General features: G+C 43.1%; 1 protein-coding gene across 2 annotated transcripts in view; it reads left to right on the forward strand.

Moving 5' to 3' along the window:
- The first annotated feature begins 15,304 nt into the window (after positions 1–15,304).
- The window catches only part of TAFA1 (TAFA chemokine like family member 1), a 204,326-nt gene continuing 200,642 nt past the window's right edge, over positions 15,305–18,988 (forward strand). Inside the window, exons 1-2 of one of the 2 annotated variants that reach the window (XM_057366342.1) lie at positions 15,305–15,736; positions 17,816–17,936. In XM_057366342.1, coding sequence (XP_057222325.1) covers positions 17,819–17,936 — 118 coding nt within the window. In that variant the 5' untranslated portion in view covers positions 15,305–15,736; positions 17,816–17,818. The remainder of the gene's footprint in view (positions 15,737–17,815; positions 17,937–18,988) is intronic. The other variant, XM_057366341.1, reaches the window with a different exon arrangement.

The following is an 18,988-nucleotide window of genomic DNA, read 5'->3' on the forward strand; positions in this document are numbered from 1 at the left end:
AGAAGCTGAATTTGCAGCAGCATCAACACACAGCTCCAAGAGGAGCTGGTAATTCCCTTTCCAATGTCATCCATTGACCTCAAAATGAGCTTAGCTTTTGCCATACTCTGTGGAATATGGAGCCCTCTAATGTCAAGAAACTGCAGTGGGTGAAACGTGTCCTCCTCAGCTCAGCTCCTCAGCCTTGAGCAAGTTTTGGGTACTGGCAGGTTCATTCTACTGYGCTGAAACACAGGATGAGATCCTTGAGGGATCAAAGATGTAATATGTGTGCTGACTCTATGTGCAGATTACCACGCTGGTAACAGCTGACTCCATTGGTGCTTCATGTCCAAACTCATTCAAGAAACTGATATTTCTCTCACTACAGGTATTTTTATAGCAGTGACACACAAAATTCCATACTACAAGTACGGATGAGAAAATGAGGTTAATAAATCCTCTATGTTGCACGACAGTTCTGTTTGCAGTATAGATCCAAGGCAACTTTCTGGAAGAATCCAGTGACTTAAAGTTAGAGATTAAATCCTGCCAAATCCTTGAAGTTGGGAAAAATATGTGGTTACCAAAGAAACAAAAAGTATGAAGAGATAGCCATGCCATTGAGCCTCAGTCCTTGTCCAATGGCTGAAAGCAAGAGTAARCTGTATTAATAGTAGAGAGCTTAGCATCTAACAATGAGAAAATCTGTAATAATGGTTTTAAAAGCCAGTCTAATTTTCCATGACCCTCCATAAGCCCAGTAATACTCATTAGTGTCTACATGAATTTGTTAAACCTTCTCAGCAGTGAAAAAASATGACTTCATTCAATTTGGATTTGTTTGCATCTAAAACTTTCACATGCTGTAGCTTCCCTGGGAGTGACAATAACTTGCAWCTGAGGATTAAGGAAACATATAATATATTCTGCATCTCAATAACAGTAGCTAAATAGTGTAATCTACCACATTTCAAAAAGCAATCAAATGCACAGATCCCCGCCCTTTTAAGAGAGCTTGCCTRTAAGAGAAGCATTCTGAATTTCTTAATTAAATGAAAAATGAGATGAATGCAAGTGAGGCTATGAGCTAATGCAGCTTCATTGTAAYAGCAGTCATTAATAGTTATTAATGGTAACCAGGATAAACTGTTAGATGTCATCCATGTGACATGAACAAATTATTAATGCATGTATCTTAAGGAAAAAAGAAAGAAATCCTTGGTTGAGATTGCAAACTAAGAGAGTAGATACAATAAATTGCAGGAACAAGGCATTTGCTGTTATTTTGGATACACTGTGTTTGAATAAGGAACCCAGCATCCCACAGCGGCCCGCCAAGGAAACAGCAAAGTTCGGGATTTCAGAAGTTGTGATGAAATGCCCCTTYTGGCTCAGAATCCTGCGTTCACCCCTGACTAATTCCATTGTGCTGCTCAAGCTGACATCCTGATTAGAAGAAAGTCATTCCGTGTAATCATTAGGCAAACACAATGCGRGTGCTGGGTAGGTTTGGTAAACATGAGGCAGATCGGTTATTGCTCCTCAGGTGCTGATAGCACTATCTCCTGCCTTATCTCCAGTGCTATCAGCACCCYGTTCTGCCACAGAGACACTGCTTGAAATTGCAGCACCGTGAACAAGAAGCCTTTGGGTGTTTACTTTTCTCTCTTTCAAACACACATAATCACTCAGCAATACCGGGATGGTTAAATTGCCCTTAGAGCCGAATGACTTTGAATTAGGTTTCTTCTCTTAACTACATCAAACCCTGATGCGTCACTGGTACCTGCGGAACTAATGCACCAGAAAAAGGATCTCTGCTGGGGAGATGTTTTGCACTCTGTTGCAGCCTCAGGTGGATGGAATGTGTAACCTCCCTCAGCAGTTSGTGCTGTGATACACAGACCACACATTTATCCAAAAGAAGAGGTGGCTGAGTCCGCCCACACCCGTGTTCTGTTGGTGGCCACCAAAGAGTTTTCTCCTGTGTCAGCCCTGTCACTCCTCCCTGAACATGGACATTTTTGACTTGGGTGTATAAATTACCGTTTTCAAGGCAGGTGAGGGCCCTGCAACAGCAGGGTRGGATATTGAAAACCACTGCTATAGATCCAGCTCTTCAAAGAAGAGAATGTTACTATTGATTTCCATGGGAGAAGAATCCAAGCACAGCTTTCCAAGCTCCTTCTGGCAAAACATGCAGACTGTATTTTAAGATTCAGGGATCACTGAATTCACTGAATCTTAGAATAGCTTGAGTTGGAAGGAACSTTAAARATCATCTTATTCCAACCCTCCTGCCATGGGCAGGGACWTTTTCACTAGACCAGGTCACTCAGAGCCCAYCSARCCTGGCCTTGGTGATGCCATGAGGGTTAWGATAAGCTGAGCTGAAACACTGATGAGTATTTTCCTTTTTATCTCAGGCCATGGAGAGCTGTTCCTTTCCTTACACTGACACCACCTGCAGTGTCAGGGGAAGGGATGGGCAGGTGAACAAAGCTGGAGGGAATGAACTACAGCACAGACAGGGCTTTTCCTTGGCCACAGCTCATCTGTCCCTCAGATCCACAGAGGGATGGAGCCTTGCTCTGCTGCCTTGCAGGGGTACCACACAGGAGGTTGCATCTAAATGCTTCTAAAACAGATATTCTGTATTCTGCAAGAAACAGCCTCCAAAGACCTCTCAGAATAGGARTTTTGAAAAGCCCTAACTTTGCAAATTAATATTTTTTCAGGTGATTCCTGTCATCTTTATTATTACRATTACTATTAGTACTATTGGCATTTTTTGCCCATAGTTGCTCATGTATTTTCACAGTGTGAGAATAGATTTGGAGCACAATTAATTTTTTCCAATTCTATTCTCACACCTCTGAAACCCAAGGAGTCCTGCAGTTGTCACCAGCCTGCCTATTATGCCTATTATTTTGTTTCCTGCTTCCCTCCCAACAGTGGCATCAAGATGAGSTTTTTCTTGATCCCTTGCTGTCATTTCCCTTTGTTTTCTGTTTGCAAGGTGCTGATGGTTGTTGCAGGTTGGAGAAGGCTCCCAGCACGTCAGCTGTCTGGACAAACTGAGGGAGATGAGAATAAACCCTCCCAGAGACGCCGGTTTAATACCATTTGCATGGCTTTGCCTCTTCAGTTTACAATCACTCTGACTTCAAAGAAGTGTTTTACAAGTTCCTACCTTCAGAGCTTTGTAGAGAAAAGTATTTGTTCCATCTTTCCATCAAGTATTCTCAGAAACAGCCTTACAAAAAGTGGCAAAGGGGAGGGAGGCATTTTGTTGTTCTGATTCCCTTAAAGCACCAACACCCCGCAAAACTGCAGAACAATTACAGCTGCTGTGATCTTTTTGCATTCTCCCTTCCTAGCTTGTGTGTTTCAGTTTAATACATCCTCACAACTGTAAATTTCCATGAGTATATTTAACATTCTGCCTTCCAAATGCAAAAAGATGCATTTGCTGGTCTGTCTGGAGGCTGAGCCAGGGAACATTTTTTTCCCACTTTGTAACATTTTAATGTTCTTGGGAAACAATGGTCTATTTGTGAAAATTTTGTTCAAATGAAACCTCAGCCAAAAGTGCTGTAGGGCTTTTTACATTAATCTTTCCAATGGCCTTGTTTAAAGCATGAATTTTCCTCAGGAGCTGTTGTACTAACTTATTTACTTATTGTTAAGGACACTGAAGATTCAGAAAAATAAAGGCAAAGCTGCAGACTGCTGAGCTGAGAGACCCATCTCCTCATCACAGCATACAGTGAGGTGCAGAGTCTGTGATTAGGATAAAAGTCTGCTTGTGAAAAGTGACAAAACACTCATTGCCTTCAGCAAGATCAGCATTCCTGCAGTGTCTCTCTGTTGGGAGCAGAGGTTCTCCTTCTTTGGCTAAAYCTTGTTTCTAATTAAGTCACTGATTTCAACCTCACAATGAACTTCATCTATTTTTTCCCTTCCACTAAAAATTAGACTGCTTTAAAATGAACTGTGAATTCTACAGAAATATTCTGGCTCAGACAAATTTACCATTGAGTAACTGGGTATTTTTTGTCAAAAAGTCTTTAAGATAGTGGCACTGATTTTACACTGATCCTGAGAAAATTTCCCCTCCAGGCCCCTGTCTGAGTCTCCTGTTGGTTTGATTCATTGCAGATTTTTCCCTTATCGGATGAGCAGCTTGACCATTTGATTTTATTGTTGGTTTCTTTCCAGATGCCAGAAGTACTGAGTATTTAAATATATATCTGAAGTTCAGCAGGAAATTGAAAATTGATTCTCTACAGCAGTTATCTGAGCTATGGTTCAAGTCCTCACTTCAAGTTAGCCAGAGCAAAGAGTAAAGCATTCTCTGGGGAMTGCCAGCTTGACAGGTATTCCAGATGATTTYTGTGGCATCTTTGGAGAGGAATTCAGAAATTATGCTTTTGTTTAAAGAAGTCTCTGTCTCCTCTTGTTTCTGCTAAATAAGCATGGAGGGTAAGAAGAGAAAAAGGATTTTKAATTCCTTGGTAGTAGCCAGGCAACTTTCAGCAGAGATGTGTGATGATGAGGTGATGATGGGGTTCTGTGATTTTCTTTAGCTGTGCTGGGGCAGTCAGAGCTCAGCAGCTGCTGCAGGATCTCATGGATGGAGCTGAGCAGGAGGTGACTTCTTCCCAAAGCATCAAGCCCTGGGTTTGGTGGGGATCAGCGGGTTGGGCAGAACCAGGATGATGGACCATGGCTGGAACTGGGAAATCCACAGCGACACACATGGGGTGTTTGGGGGGCTGTTCCTGCAAGCACAATCCTCTGCTGACTGGGGCTGGAAGCTCATGTCTCARCCTCTCCCATGGAACTGGAATTTTCCTCCTTCAGTTTCCCAAGCAGCTCCCAAGGCTGCCAAGAACTGCTGAGGCAGAGGAGGCTMCAGCAGAGCCAAGTGCTTGCTGTAAAAGCAAGTGGCATGACATAAAGTCCTATTTTTAYCAAAGTTTCTATGAATTTGATATCCCAACAGAAATGTGCTGACTCAGACCAGTGACCTTTGGCATTCTGAGCTGTGTGAAAATGAATGGTTAAAACAACACTTGGGAGCAGAGTTTATTGTCCTTTTTCTCAGCAATTTAAAGAAATCATTCTTAGGTAAAATATTTTCAAGACTATAATAGTAACTTGGATACTTCCCTGCCTAAGTTTAAGCTGTCTCCAGCAGCACCTGCAGGGTCACTTGGCCTCCAGAACCTGAGGTATGTGAGGCCTCAAACTCTTTCATGCTCTGGCAGGAGAGTGAGTGCAGCAATGATTCACTTTTACAGGCCAGTGTTCAATAAAGATTGATTTGGTTCTGTATCTCTTTGTTTAAAATTCATCTCCACACAAATGAGTCTGGTGTGTTCAAACTTCCTAAATAATCATTTCACCAAAATTCTGTAATAAATAAATTACCCTCAAAAATCTACTGGATACATAAATAAATCTGCAGATTCTCTGTTCAGCAGCACCAATAAATCCTTCCTCTATCACATACAGTGTTTACATTTGCCTAGGGGCTCTAAAACATTATGAGATGAAATGATTTTCCTGTTCCTTGGTGTCTGACTGCCATAGAATTTAAGTGTTTCATKAATTTAATTGTGAAGAGAATAGTTTAACATCTTTCAGCCCCCTGTGGGAAMATGGAGGAGGAGCCAACTGGATATTGCCTGGAAAATGATTCATATTTAAAATTTARCAATGATTACTGTGTCAGGGGAAGCTCAGAAGGGCAGCAAATGACCCCACGTCCATTAAAGATCTGTGCAAACTGGCAAAAGAAGGATTTGGTATCATAAGTAGGGCCTAGCTTTCTGCATGGGGTAGAGTTTCATTCCAGACTGTATAAATATCTTTATTTATGCAACATTAAGCCAATTTTCAGCATTTTCCTGAAAATCTATTAGTTGCTTTCAAGCTCTCTGAAAGGTATCCTATTTCATTGAGGGAGAATTCATCTGTCATGYTCTGAAGAGAGTGTTTATACCTCCAGCAACTAAAAGCTTCCAAAAAGGCAGTTGCAATCTTCTGCAAGAAGTRGAAGAAACAAGAACTACTACTGTGGGTCAGATGTAAAAAGAATTCTGTTTTCAATGGAAAAGATTGTCCTGACTTACCTTGATTACTGAAATCAAGGAAAACATAACTTCAGTCTATCAAACCATTTTTGCACCATTTAGGGAATGAGAGAGAGGATTGCTGTAGAAGCTGGGAAAGAAATCAAAACTACCAGTTGCATCTTCTTTAAACATACAGCCAGTTATATTTTCATTTTCCCATCCCCATTTTGCTTTCTTGGTCCTCTTTTTTTTCACCTTTTTCTTTCTTGGAAGGAATACAAGAAGGAAAACTAATGTATTGTGTATGATCCTTTGTTCTGACTTCCCTGCTTGGTGCACAGAAGTCAGGRTGTGACATGAACAACGATTTTATGTACAGAACCCGCAGTGGATTCTTGGATTTTATTCAGGACTAAATGACAACAAAATCTTTGAAAACCTGAGAAGAAAGTGGGGTAGTTAAAGGGATGTGTGGGAGAAGAAGAATATAAAAAAAGGATCAAAACAGATAGATTTCAGTTGGCAAGTGATAATATACTCTTCAGTTTCCTAGCGTTAAATTTGTAGCTTCCAATGTATTTTAGTGATAGATTCTGCACAGGAAAGGTAACGTAAATTAGCTATTATAAATTTGTTTTCTAACAAGAAAAAAACAATTAAACATCATCTTATAAATTTTGCTAATGTGTTGGTAGTGAAGMAGAATCAGCAGTAAGAAAAAGAACACTGCTGGCAATTTCAGTGAAGAAGAAAATCAATCAAGTGTAATGTTCATCATTCCTTATTTACTGGGATGATTTGATCYCGACATTCTGCACTGTGATGTGCACGGCTGACTTTGTTCAAGTTGTGTTATGTCTTTGGGTAATATCCATCCTTTTAACACACGTGCACGTGAAACAAGTGTTTCCAGAGTTCCCAATTGTCCCAGCACCTCTCCAGGAGCAGCTGACATGGAGACAAATGAATCTGCTCACAGGGACACATTTGTGAAGCATTGCTGTGGTTCATTAAAGCACTGCCTGAGCAGTGCTCAATAAATGCTCTTTATCACTGAAAATTAGCGGTGAGTGAAGTGAGCGGCTCTGCCCAACTTTGCCGCTGCATTCAGGGTTAAGAATGACAGGGTCTGAGTGCTGGCAACTGGAAGAAATAAAAATCTGAAAGCAGAACAGCCTGGGGACCAGAGCATTCATTCCTGCATCTCTCTTAGGGTGGGACCGTGCATTAGCAGATGGCAGCCTAAAAACAATATGTGCTGAGAGARCTCGAGATGTATGGCAAGATTTGCAACACCTACGCAAGCGTTCTGAAGAGTATTGTCTGTCAGGGGCGGCTCAGGAATTTACGAGCTGCTTTTGTGTGGAATTTTGCAGCTATTATCTGCAGACGATCAGCCGGGAGATGTTGGAGGCAAATTGGAGGCAAATTTTTACAAAATGGAATACGATAACTAGTCACAATATTAATCTGTAAGCTTTGATGTGAGCCTTGTAGAACACATATAAAGCAGCCCAGGCCCCTCTTATTGGTAGATGGTGGAGATGGGTTGGGTTGGGAGAGGGAGCAGAAAATTGTGACTGAAGAGCAAATCATGATCTTGCCATCTGCCTGGAAGGAACTATTATATAGGGTTTGCTGCCAATCAACCAACCTGTTCTGAAGCAAAGGCAGAACAGTGTAGGATTTTTTTATCCTGCTCATTTCATGCACTAATTCCCTACTCAGGAACTCACCATTTCCAGCACCAGCACTGCTCTCTGGGCTCTGGCTGCAGTTCCCTGCCTGGCCCTCTAAACAGGGAGATAGGTGTGAAAGAGAGGGCTTATAGAGGGTTTTTCTTAAATAATGACAAACCCGTAATTGTGCCAATGAGTTAAATGTTAAGGTGTTGTGTTTGTTAAAGCAATGGAGTATTGGCTGCTGTATGTCACACATTCATGATAATTCTCACTTTTTTTTTGTTCCAGTTGGAGATTTTTCGCCAGTCTCTCATTTACACCCTCTCTAAGGGTGTCTTTTGTGTTGCATTATGATTTTTTTTGGTTGGTTGGGGGTGGCTTTTTTTTCTCATGAACATAACTGAAGGCAAAAATTGCTGCTGTCTGCCTGCTTTATCTTTTCAAGGATTTTCCTAGGAACCTTAGGCTATAGCATTGCACAGCAGTGTATTTCATCCATAACTRCATTTCCTTCTGTAGCACCTCTATTCTGGGGCTGTCCAAGCATGCTAAAATAGGTGTGTGGAATCCCCACTGTGCCTCTACACAATCCAGGGCATTTTGGAAGTAATAAACCAAAGCATAATTTAATATCATAGAGTGATTCCATTATAAGAGACCACACTGCAGGGGACAAGCAGCAAAGAAACCTCTCAATTTGTTAAAGTTGGGTTTGGTGGTTTTTTTTCCCTACCAGTGCCTGTATTTATAATAAAGTGAAGCAAATACACGTGTTTGCAAATCAGCTGTTTGTTCAGTCCCCTGGTGCAATGTGAGAGCTRAGATTTGCTCTGCAGCTAAGGCCAGGGTAGAGTTAGAGGACATCMAAGTGCCATTTTCAGGGTAGCACCTGGATTTGTGAAGAARTGCRGCACTGCAGARCTGATRTACCTCTTRCATTTTYCTTTGGCAGAGGCAGCAACCAAAGCTTCCTTCCCAAAAGAGCTGCTGGGCTGTGCCAGGATGTGCATTTGATGGGCACTGGGGCACCCGGGCAGACCTGGGTGTCTGGAAACATTTCACAGCCAGGAGAGCCCCTGAGCTCCCCGCAGAGCTCCCTGCAGTAATCCCTGGCACAAAACCACCCTGGCACATGTCCCAAATCAGCCCGGCTGTGCCTGAGCATTGGGATTCACTYTAATCAAGATAACACTTCACACCTGATGGTGTTTTGAGCCTTCAAACCAGCTCCTCCCTCTGCTCCCCCAGCAGGGGATAAAAGGCACTGAGAGGAAGAGGATGGTGGTGGGTTTTGTTGCTTTTTCAGTGGGGAAAGCAGCCAAAAACTGATAGAAAAAAGTAGCCTAAACTAGAGGAAAGCAGAAACAACAACTAAACCTGTCTGTGACTTCAGACCTGGCTTTTTTTTTTTTAAGGTGAGTGTTGGGAAAATAGAATCTTGGGGTTTGTGGAGTGTTTTCCTGGTTGTGTTCRTGGTTTGGGTTTCARCCTTCGTGGTGTGYTGGGGAAAATTTTGCTTCTCACSATGGTGGGGAGTTTGGGGCTGGCTGGAAAATGGTTGATATAATTTTGAGCTTTGGTCTGTGTAGCAAACTTTTTTGTATGGTTTTTGGTTGCTTTTCTTCCAGTTGTTCTGTGCCAGGAGGAGCTGCCAGGCTGGCTGGGCTGGGGGAGTCTGCCACTGTTCAGCAGGGAGGGTGGAGAGGTATCACACTGGGGCTGACTTGCTGCAAAGTTTTAGAGGAAAATTTGTTTTYTAGATAGCTTTGTTTTTATGCTGATGTCTGAAATATGTCAAATTTGACAGAGGAGGCTAAATTTAACTGMTGTTGAAGCCTCCTTTTTTATTATTTCAGGATAAGGGCAGAATCACAGACTGGCTGGGGTTGGAAGGAGACTCTGGAGATCATYTAGTTCAACCCCTCTGCAAAAACTGCTGAAATAATAAGAGACCTATTTTTTTATTAAGTTTGACTGAAATTTAGGAACATAGGGAGTGAAGATAGCCTGGTGACAATATCTGAGTTCACCACAGGGAATTTGCTTCCCAAAGTTTCTGAATGTCTTTGCTTCTCTTGGATTTATCTTATTTATGTTGTAAATACTAAAAACACCTGCACCTTYATGTAAAAGTTGACTTTTCAGCAGCAAAAGTAGGTGCTAAACCTGTGCTTGAGGACTGATATTTGACATGGTGAAAGTGATAAATGCCCTATCTCTGGCTATAGATACACTAATTTTCAGTTCAGGCATTCTCTGACCCATGAATATATTCTTTGCCCATAGTAGTTGGATCTTTCATGTAATGTGTTTTTAGCTGGTCTGGAGAAGCAGCTGCAGCCTGACTAAAGTAATAACTTGTTTTCAAACTGGGACTATTTCAGTAGCATTTTATGTAATGGGCTCAGCCTGGCTCTTTTAAGAATCAGCTGGAGGCTCTGAGTTTGTGCTGTGCAGAAGTTGGGAATCCACRGGAAGATTCTGGAATTTCCAATCAGGATGATCTCTTCAGGAAATGTACAGATAAAGAATAATAATGTCACAAGAAACCTGGAACTGCTATCAGTGCATGGGCTGTTTTAACTTAGATTTCTTTGCTTTTTGGTATCTCTGAACTGAAAATAAATCRACAACTCATCTCTATGACATCCTTAGCACAGACGTGTTTTGCTGGTTATATTTTAACTGTATTGAGTGCAATATTTTTTTTGCATGATGATAATGTACTGCATGGATAATTCATCTTGTTAATCCTTAGCAAGTGTTGATCTTGTCAGCTAATGGCAAGCTCCAGATAAGGGTTGAGACTTTTTGTGTGCATTGTCCTACATACTTTAAAAATAACTAGGGCACAAACTTTTGTAATACAAACTTCCCTGACAAATATAGATGTGTTCTTTTTTTCTTTCCTTCCCCTCTTAGGCATTGGAAAACTGTATAAAGCAGAATCACTGCCTCCCAAACGCAGCAATTGTGAAGACCAGACATCCCTTTAATGAGGAGGAGCTGCACATTCAAGGTAGGTTTGGAGGAATAATTGTGAAAACCCTCCTTTTTGTGTTCTGTTCTCACTTCTCCCTGCTTTTGTCAATATTCAGACTTGTATTTAATTCTTTGTTGTTTTCCGGTATAAGCTACTTACTGTGCTCTTGTGGTGGTTGTGATTTTTTTTTKKTTKKTTKKTTTKGKTKKKKTTTTTTYCYWAWKGKTTTKGKTWWKKTTKGKTATGCTTCTGGCTGGATCTTCCCAGTATACATGAGGATGGCTGACAACATTTCTGCTCCTACAACTTGAGTTTGGTGTGGCTGAGGCAGGGGGGAGAGAGACAGTGCATCTCCTCTTGTCACTGGAAAAAGTTACAGGAGAAGAAAACCTGGCAATACAGACTAAAGGATTTAATGATGTCAGATTAAAGGATTTAATGATGTCAGAGAAGACACAGGAAGGGCAGGAAAGGAAATAGATTCAGTTTGGTCATTGAGGTTGGATCAGATATCTGTAGGTGAGGGAGAAAAGTGGTGAGGACTGAGAAAGGGAAGTTTCAGGGCAGGGAAGGTTTTCCTGGGAATATATCAAAATTTCTRGTTGGGAAGTGGAGCACCTGGCTGAACAAAGAGAATGTGCACTTAGAACATCAGACATTGCTGCACTAAAGCATTGAAGGTGGCTTTCAAGTGTTTATCTGGGCCAAGCTGTGCCACAGTTGGTGTCCACAGAGCTGATAAACTTCTGCTCTCCCTGTGCCAAAGGAATCTTGCATTACTCTTTGTGCTTCCTGTTCCATTGGGGGAAAAAAAAAAAGAAAACAACCAAAAGCAAGAAACACAGGGAGTCTCAGGGCCCTGGATGAGGATTTCTTAGCTGGTTTTACTCTGGGCCTCATGGCATTGCTCTTCACATGTAGGCAGATCAATCTTCACATGCTCAGCTGCAGGTTTGCCATGTGGGATGGYTCCCAGTAGAGGAAAGTGAGGGGCCAAGAAAAACTGCTCTGCCAGATTGTAAAAAAAAGCTTCCACAAAATGTTGTGAACCCAGGATGAGAGTCAGAAATCTGGCTTTTGGTGGAATTGAGGTAAAACTTGCTGTGAGACTACACTTGGCTCACCTGTGTAGGAGCTTTTAAGCAGGGAGGAGCTGCAGTGTGCAGTGCYTGTTGCCCAGGCAGCAGCCAAGGCAGAGTTTGGGATATGGGCAGGAGCTCTGTAGGGTGGGTGGAAGCAGCTGGGAGGGGTGGRGAGCACAATCTGTGAAAAGCAAAGCTTCATTGTCCCGGGAACACTGGAACTGAGGAGCTGTGCGTTTCCAGGGTGGTGAGACTTCTCCAGACCCTGTGCAATGCACACCTGGGATGTGTCCTGTTAAACCTCTCCACGGGGAAAAGGCAGGTGTGGAGAGGAGGAGAGAGAGGCAGAGGAGGCAGGATGCAGAAAGCAGAGGCCAGAGGCCCCTGTTTGGGTGCAGGCACCAATCTGCCGTCTGCGTGAGCCTGCCGGAGCTGCATATGCTGTCCTTTTCTGTGTGCCCAGAAAATTGTGATAAATAGAGGCTCAGGCAGGGAAGAGCATTTATTTTTATTTGCCTATTTTTGTCATTCTCTTGGCATCTCTGGATGAATGGTGGAACCAGGAGGGAAAGGCTGTTCTTGTGCATGCAGCCCTGGCTGTGGGGCAGCCTCTCAAAGACAGTTGGATTCTGCTGACCTTTCCCACCTGCCTTCACCTTGGAAATGTCACACCAGTGTCAAGGTCTGCTTTTGGCAGCTGTGCCAGCAGCCCAGTGGAGATGTTCAGTCAGGGCTGTGGATGGACAGTTCCCATGCTCTCTGACTGGGATAGCTCAGATGCTGTYTCTGTTCTCTCCTCCTGATTCCATCAGGAATCAGGGTTGAGGTGGAAGGATCTCCTCCTGACACTTCTCCTCCCAGCAGTCAGACACACTCCACAGAACCCAAAGGCTGTTCTACCTCTTCTACAGGGCATGGATCCATCCAGCCCCAGCACTGCCAGGAGCTGCCATTCCACAGGACAATCTTTTGTCCCATCTCCCTTCTGTCTAGAGAAAAATTGCTTTCAGCCTTTCCCTTTCATGAGAAAGCATTTTGCAATRTGCAGAYTGCTCACTCGTGTCTTTTTTGCSTTCCTSTKTTCYCCTTCCAGTGTGCCAGTGTCAGYAGCCCCACATTCAGCACTGGCCCAGGGGTCCTTGTAAAGCATCGTCCCCTCCCTGTCAAAGCCAAGTCAGGAGGCTGAAGTAAACCCCAAAGCAGCAGCTGAATATGACACTGTGCTCAGCAAAGAGGGCAAGAGGAAACTATTTCATGTCTTGTTGGTCCACTGAAAGTTAAAATTGGCAGCAAAGACATCAAAGCAGGTGTGAGGATGCTTCTGCAAGATTTGCCAAGGACTCCTGCGTTCCTGTCTGATGCTGGGAGCCAGGGCAGGGGAGAGGCTGTGAGCACAGCCTGTTTAATATTCTCTCTGTCCCTCTGATCTCCCCCCTACCCTGCAGAAGCAACACGTCCCCTGTTTCTGCAGAGCTTGTCCTGAGCAATAGCAGCATCTGTCAGGGGTTATGGTGGCATTAGCCTCATGGAGCTGGGAGTTAGCAGTGCTTGGCAGAGTGACAGCTCTGCTGTACCTTACATAAATCTGTATCTTGCATAAATCTGTCTCTGCCTACTCTGCCAAGGTGTGTGTGGTCACAATTTGTCTGATTCTTTCTGCTGTCCACAAGGCCTTTGAGGTCCTTAGAAGAGTATATTTGCTTCTGGAGATCCTTCCCCCTCATCTTTCTTCACACGTGCCCCCTCCATACCCTTTCACTTGTATCTCTCCCACAAGTCCTGAAAGGGACATACCTTAAACAGGTGTCATTTTAAAATGAATTCCCATCTCCTGATCCTGACAGGAAGCTCTCTGTGTTACCATGGAAAGAGGGAAGGTCTTGAGCCTCCCTGTGGCTTTGGCAGCACCCCCAGCAACCTCAACTTGCTGACTCCTGCTGTGGGTTGTGCCTGATCCCAGATCCAGGTACCTTGCTCATTAGTATTTCATGGTACTTGATGGCCTCTCCTCTGCTTTTTTGGGCCCTTTTAGACCCTTCTGAGGCCAGAAAATAACATCTGCCCCAGTCCTTTACCCTCTTTTGGTGTTTGAGGAAATTTTTCAGGAAAACAAGAAAACGTTTGTTATATCCCCAACCATACTTGTGCCATGTGTTTTCAAACAAAGCATCTGAAAAGAAAATATTGACCTCTTGAAAGCATCTCTGGTCACTGTGAGGCTTGTCCTGAGTCACTCTCTTGTCCCCAGCTCTGCTCAGGGACCTAATGGGAGCCCCCAGCAGTGGTGGCAATGCTGTGGGGAGGGTCCATGTGCTCTCCTGTGTCCCTTTGTCACACACACCTCCCACCAATTGCTTCACTCTTCCAAGGCTCTAATAGAGAGCTGCTCTGAGCACTGTGGCRGGGACCAGTATAACATTTCTGCTGCTCTGCAGGGCCAAGCTCTTGGTGTGTATTGCCAATAAAATAAAACACAGCAGCTCCAAAGGAGTGTGTGATCTGTCAAGGAGACTCATTGCACTGCTCRGTGAGAGTCTCCACTGAGATAGATGTCCTTGGGTGCTGAGAAGGAGCTACTCGAGAGTGAGGGTACTTAGTGCTGTTATTATTTACGATTGTTTGGYGTCTTGTGCTGGTGAGCAGCAAAGGTGGCACACTCTTCTAGCACAGGTTATCCAGGAGAAGAAATAATAGTCCCACATTGTGTTATAGCACACATCCTGAGCTCTTAAAATGGAAGTTTCTGTTTTGTCTCTAAGCCCTTTTTCTTTTGTAGGCAGACATAAGAGCTGTAATACCAAGTGAATGGTATGTACTAAGTCTATACAATGGCTCTTTTAGAAAAAAAAAACCAAACAATTACATATGGTACAAGAGGGAGAGGAAACCACTCCATTCCTGTAAATGGCCGCTTAAGATGTGGAGAATAAATAACTGTAATAAATAATCTGCCATAGCAGAGCTTTAGCATTTGGGAGTAAATCAGAGCTCTTTCCCCATTGTCTGCAGAGACGCCTCGTAAATGGAGTTGGGAGGAAAGATTGCGCTCGTAGTTGTGGCAAGGTATCAGAAAGCCCCTGGGAGCGTGTGGGAGTCTCCTGCTCTCCCGTGTGCCTCGATACTTTCCCCGCACCACCCTTCCCCGTTCCCAGACGTGTGCTGCTCCTGCCAAAGGGAAGGAGCTCCCTTAATTCTCTCTCTCCTCTCGTGAATTAGTGTGCCAGAGCAGCGCTGGGGACTGGCGGCTCTGCCGGCACAATCAGCGCTTTTCCAGCTCTCTCTCTCTCTGCCCATCCCCTSGCCGCTCCCTCCTGCCCATCCCTACCTGCCTCTCGCAGCCGCTCCCCTGCGCCCTGCCGGCTCTGCTGCCGCTATTTAAATGCGGCTCCAGCGGCTGCCGAGCGCCTGGCTGGGGCTGTCAGCGAGGGCTGTGTCGCTTTAAGGCACATGTGATGCTCTCCCGAGCGGGGATGTGCTGAAATAGGCTCCGGTGCCTCCAGCAGCAGCCGAGAGCCGCGCACGGACCGCCGCCCGCCCGCCCGTGCGGAGCCGGAGCCGCTCCTCCCAGCCCCGAAGTGTCCTGCGAGCTGCAAATTGTCTCAAGATCACTTCAAAAGGCTCGTCAAGCACAAGGGGAATGCTAGGGAATGATTTAAAGGTGAAAATGAGAAGGTTTCCACCCCTCAAACCTTGGCCACTTTTCTGACGGCAGTCTGAGAGCTCAGATGTCTTCTTTACTCTGGAAACAGGATTTGTAACGAAAAAAGAGATTTTTTTTTTTTTTTCTACTTTTAATCCTGCTAAAGAAGATTATTGGGACGCTATAAAAGAAATCCCTCATTGTGATACAGATGGATTTAAAAAAGTATTAGATCTTTCCGATGAACACTACTAGAGTGCTCTGCTCTTGGTTGGATTACTCAGGTAAGGAGCTTCCTTAAGATTTAAGATGCAGAAATCCGGTCTGGAATTCATCAAATAATAAGTGGAATATACTCACTGCTGTGTTTCTATACTAGTGATAAGATGATCTCTGGGTAAAATTGTGTATGTGTTTGCTGACAAGTGAATGAAGAAATGTTTGTAGGAAATGCTGGGGTTTGAGCAAAGGTAGTTTCAAGTAGTGCAGTTTGAAAGAGATTTTATATTAAAAAGGCGAATAATAAAGCCTGAATGGGTAAAGTAAGTGTGCTGTCCATGTGCTAAGAACGTGATGCCGGAGGGAACAGGAGCATTTAGCAGGTCGCGGAAGTTTGGCTTTGCTTCGCTCTTTTAAAAAAGATTTAAAAGATGGGATTTTAAAAGTTCAGTTTAAATAACCTGAATACCTGAAATTCCCCTACGTGAGACTCACCTTTGCCTTGTGGTATAAAAAGCACGGGAGCGCCAATTATGACAAGAAGGTGTTAATTCCTGAAGACACGGGAAGCCTCCCGGGAGCTCCCTGATCTGAGGGGATTGAATCTGTTTTGCAAGATAAATGGGTCTAAAAAGAGAGGAGAAAAAGTGCATTGTATACTGCAACGCAAACAGTTGGAAATGAAATTAATTATAYACCAGCAGTGCATCAAGCACTCTGYACAGAGAAAGAAAGAGGCTCATGCTGATCAAAATAATGTTTTGGTATTCCCTATTAATTATGCTTGTCAGTTTATGTGGTTCATTTCAACTAATTAGACTTTAAAAGCTTCCCAAWGACTGTGCTGCTTTAAAATCAGGGGCAAAAAGATTTTTATGCGTATCTTTTATTACCGCTGCATTTCACTGTTTTAATATTGTTCATCTTCCGACTGTAAAAATCAGAAATCCCATATCACATACAGACTTTTTTTTTCTAAAGACATTTTTTTTTCCATATGAGAGATTTAATCTTTCAAAGTCTTTCTTGCTCTGTGAAAATGATGTTCAGCTGATTGGATTATTAGATAGAGAGCAGCATCCCGTCATTGGCTGAGTGAGGAGAGTGCCTGAAGTTTGATTAATTTGGCCATCTGAAATGCAGCAGAAGGTGTTGTTGAGGGAACTGGACGATGTGTAGCGTAGCTGAGCCTTGCAAACCTCCTGCTCCTTGCAGGCAGTGAGAAAGAGCTGCTCAAGTTAACAAGTCAGAGGGAAATTCAGCCAGTTAGTACAGCCATGAACACAAACATGAAAAAACACAGTTGTCTGTACTGGATGGCCAAGTACATCAGCACCAGGAGACAAAGAAATGGCTTTTTCCCTTTGCYAAGGGAATATTTTTAAAATTTTGAYACAATCTGCTATGTGAAAACATCARATCTTTATAGAGCAGATCTGAAATTCGGTCTGGCCGTACTCCAGTCCTTGTACATGCACAGGTCGAACAAAAGAAAGCTGATTTCATCTGGGGATTAGAACATAATTCTGAGAAACAATTACTTTRTTTAGTAGACAGAAGCATGATTAATAATTAATGCTTGCAAAAGTAAAAAAACCAAACAATGTACTGTTACCTTCAGGGTCAGTAAGAGCCTTCCAGTTTTGGGGATGGAGTRTTTTGGCAATGTGTCTTTGATATCTGAGGTTGCTTTATGCCTTTCTGCAATGTGTTTAAAGCAGCTTGGCTACTGCCTGGACATCATGCTGGGTTTTTTTCAGCTGGTGCTGTGATTTTTTAAAAATTTAGTTTATATTTTTAACTGCCCTGTAAATTCAGCTATGGATCAGTGTGAGAATATTTTCCAGCTGCTATTTATTTTGTGGGTTTTTAGTCCTCAGATTATTCCAGTTTGATTTTTACCACTGAATTATTAAAGTTATCCAGGCTCCTGTGTTGATGYCTCTTTACCTCAGCTGTCCTTTTTGGGCATGACCTTTGCTATACAACAATTGCATCCTGCAGGGGGAAATAATACTCAAAAGACATTTAGCAAAAGGAGCGAAAAAGAAAAAAAAATATTAAAAATACTGTTGTAATGGAAGCTGACTATTCTGTGTGCTGCGAGGCATTGGATAATAATGTCTGTCTAATATTTTGTTTAGAGAATGGCAGTGGTCTCTGCAATGTCCTGGGTCCTGTATTTGTGGATAAGTGCCTGTGCAATGCTGCTCTGTCAGGGGTCCCTCCATCACACTTTCCAGCAGCATCACCTGCACAGACCAGGTAGGACTGAGCTCAGCTTGCAGGCTCTCTGCCCGTGCTTGTGTCTGTCTTGATAAATGATTGACTAATCAAAATTCTTTTTACCATTCAAGTTTTATGGGTTGCTTGCCTTTCTATTGCACAGCATCTGTTTTTKTGGTGARTYCAATGTGTGTTGTGCTTTGCCAATCCCATGTGGGAGCAATCATCCCTTAATGTCATTTTCCAACAATTTCCCAGCAAAAGAATCCTGTTAGGGAAATCGGTTCAGTTTCTGTGTCCTTATTTCCCTCACCCCTTTTCCCCTTCTTGAAGTTCTGGAATGTCTGTGAACCTTGGGCACTATGACTGCACAGGTTTGGAGAACTTTGTGCTTATCTGACCCAAACTGGGCATGGGTTGTTCCTTAAAACATCKGCGCCAAATCTCCCTCAGTCACCTGTGCATTACAGGTCAGGAATAAAGGAGACAAACACATTCTGAGGTTCTCAGCTTTGCCCCTGAAAATTGATGGGGTTCCAAAAGTGTGGCCTGTAGGGGAATTTGGGACTGTGAATAGAGTGCAATGGAAGAATAAATCTCACAGGTTAGCAGTGGAGAACACAGCTCACTTGGGCTGCTGGATCTGCAGGGACAGGCACAGCACTGCTTTTATTGTGTTTTTATTAATGGAAACTGATCACATCACTTTTTCACCTGCTAATTTCAATTGCACTTTGAARAATGTGCTATGCTAAAAATTGAGGTGTTGGCATATTGGAGCACAGTATTCTCATCTGGTTAAAATTAGATGGGCCAAGAATGTCACTTACTGACTTTGGATCGAAAGAAAAGGTGGGAGARGATTTAAGAGTTGTAGAAATGAAAAAAAGAAAAATGTTAACTCCCAGTGATGAGTCATTTTACAATGTGGCAATTAATATTTTAATGTTTTTTTGATCTAATGACATACCTTCAACAACAGATGGTCTTGAACCACAGGTCTTTGGTAACTTTAAAACTCAAAGTTTTAAAGTAAGTTAAACTCCCAAGTACATTTCTGGCCCAAAAGTCACAGATATTGGCATTGTCTT

This window comes from Malurus melanocephalus, unplaced genomic scaffold, assembly GCF_030028575.1.
Source record: "Malurus melanocephalus ecotype Western Australia unplaced genomic scaffold, MMel_1.1 scaffold_64, whole genome shotgun sequence".
NCBI classification, from domain to species: domain Eukaryota; kingdom Metazoa; phylum Chordata; class Aves; order Passeriformes; family Maluridae; genus Malurus; species Malurus melanocephalus.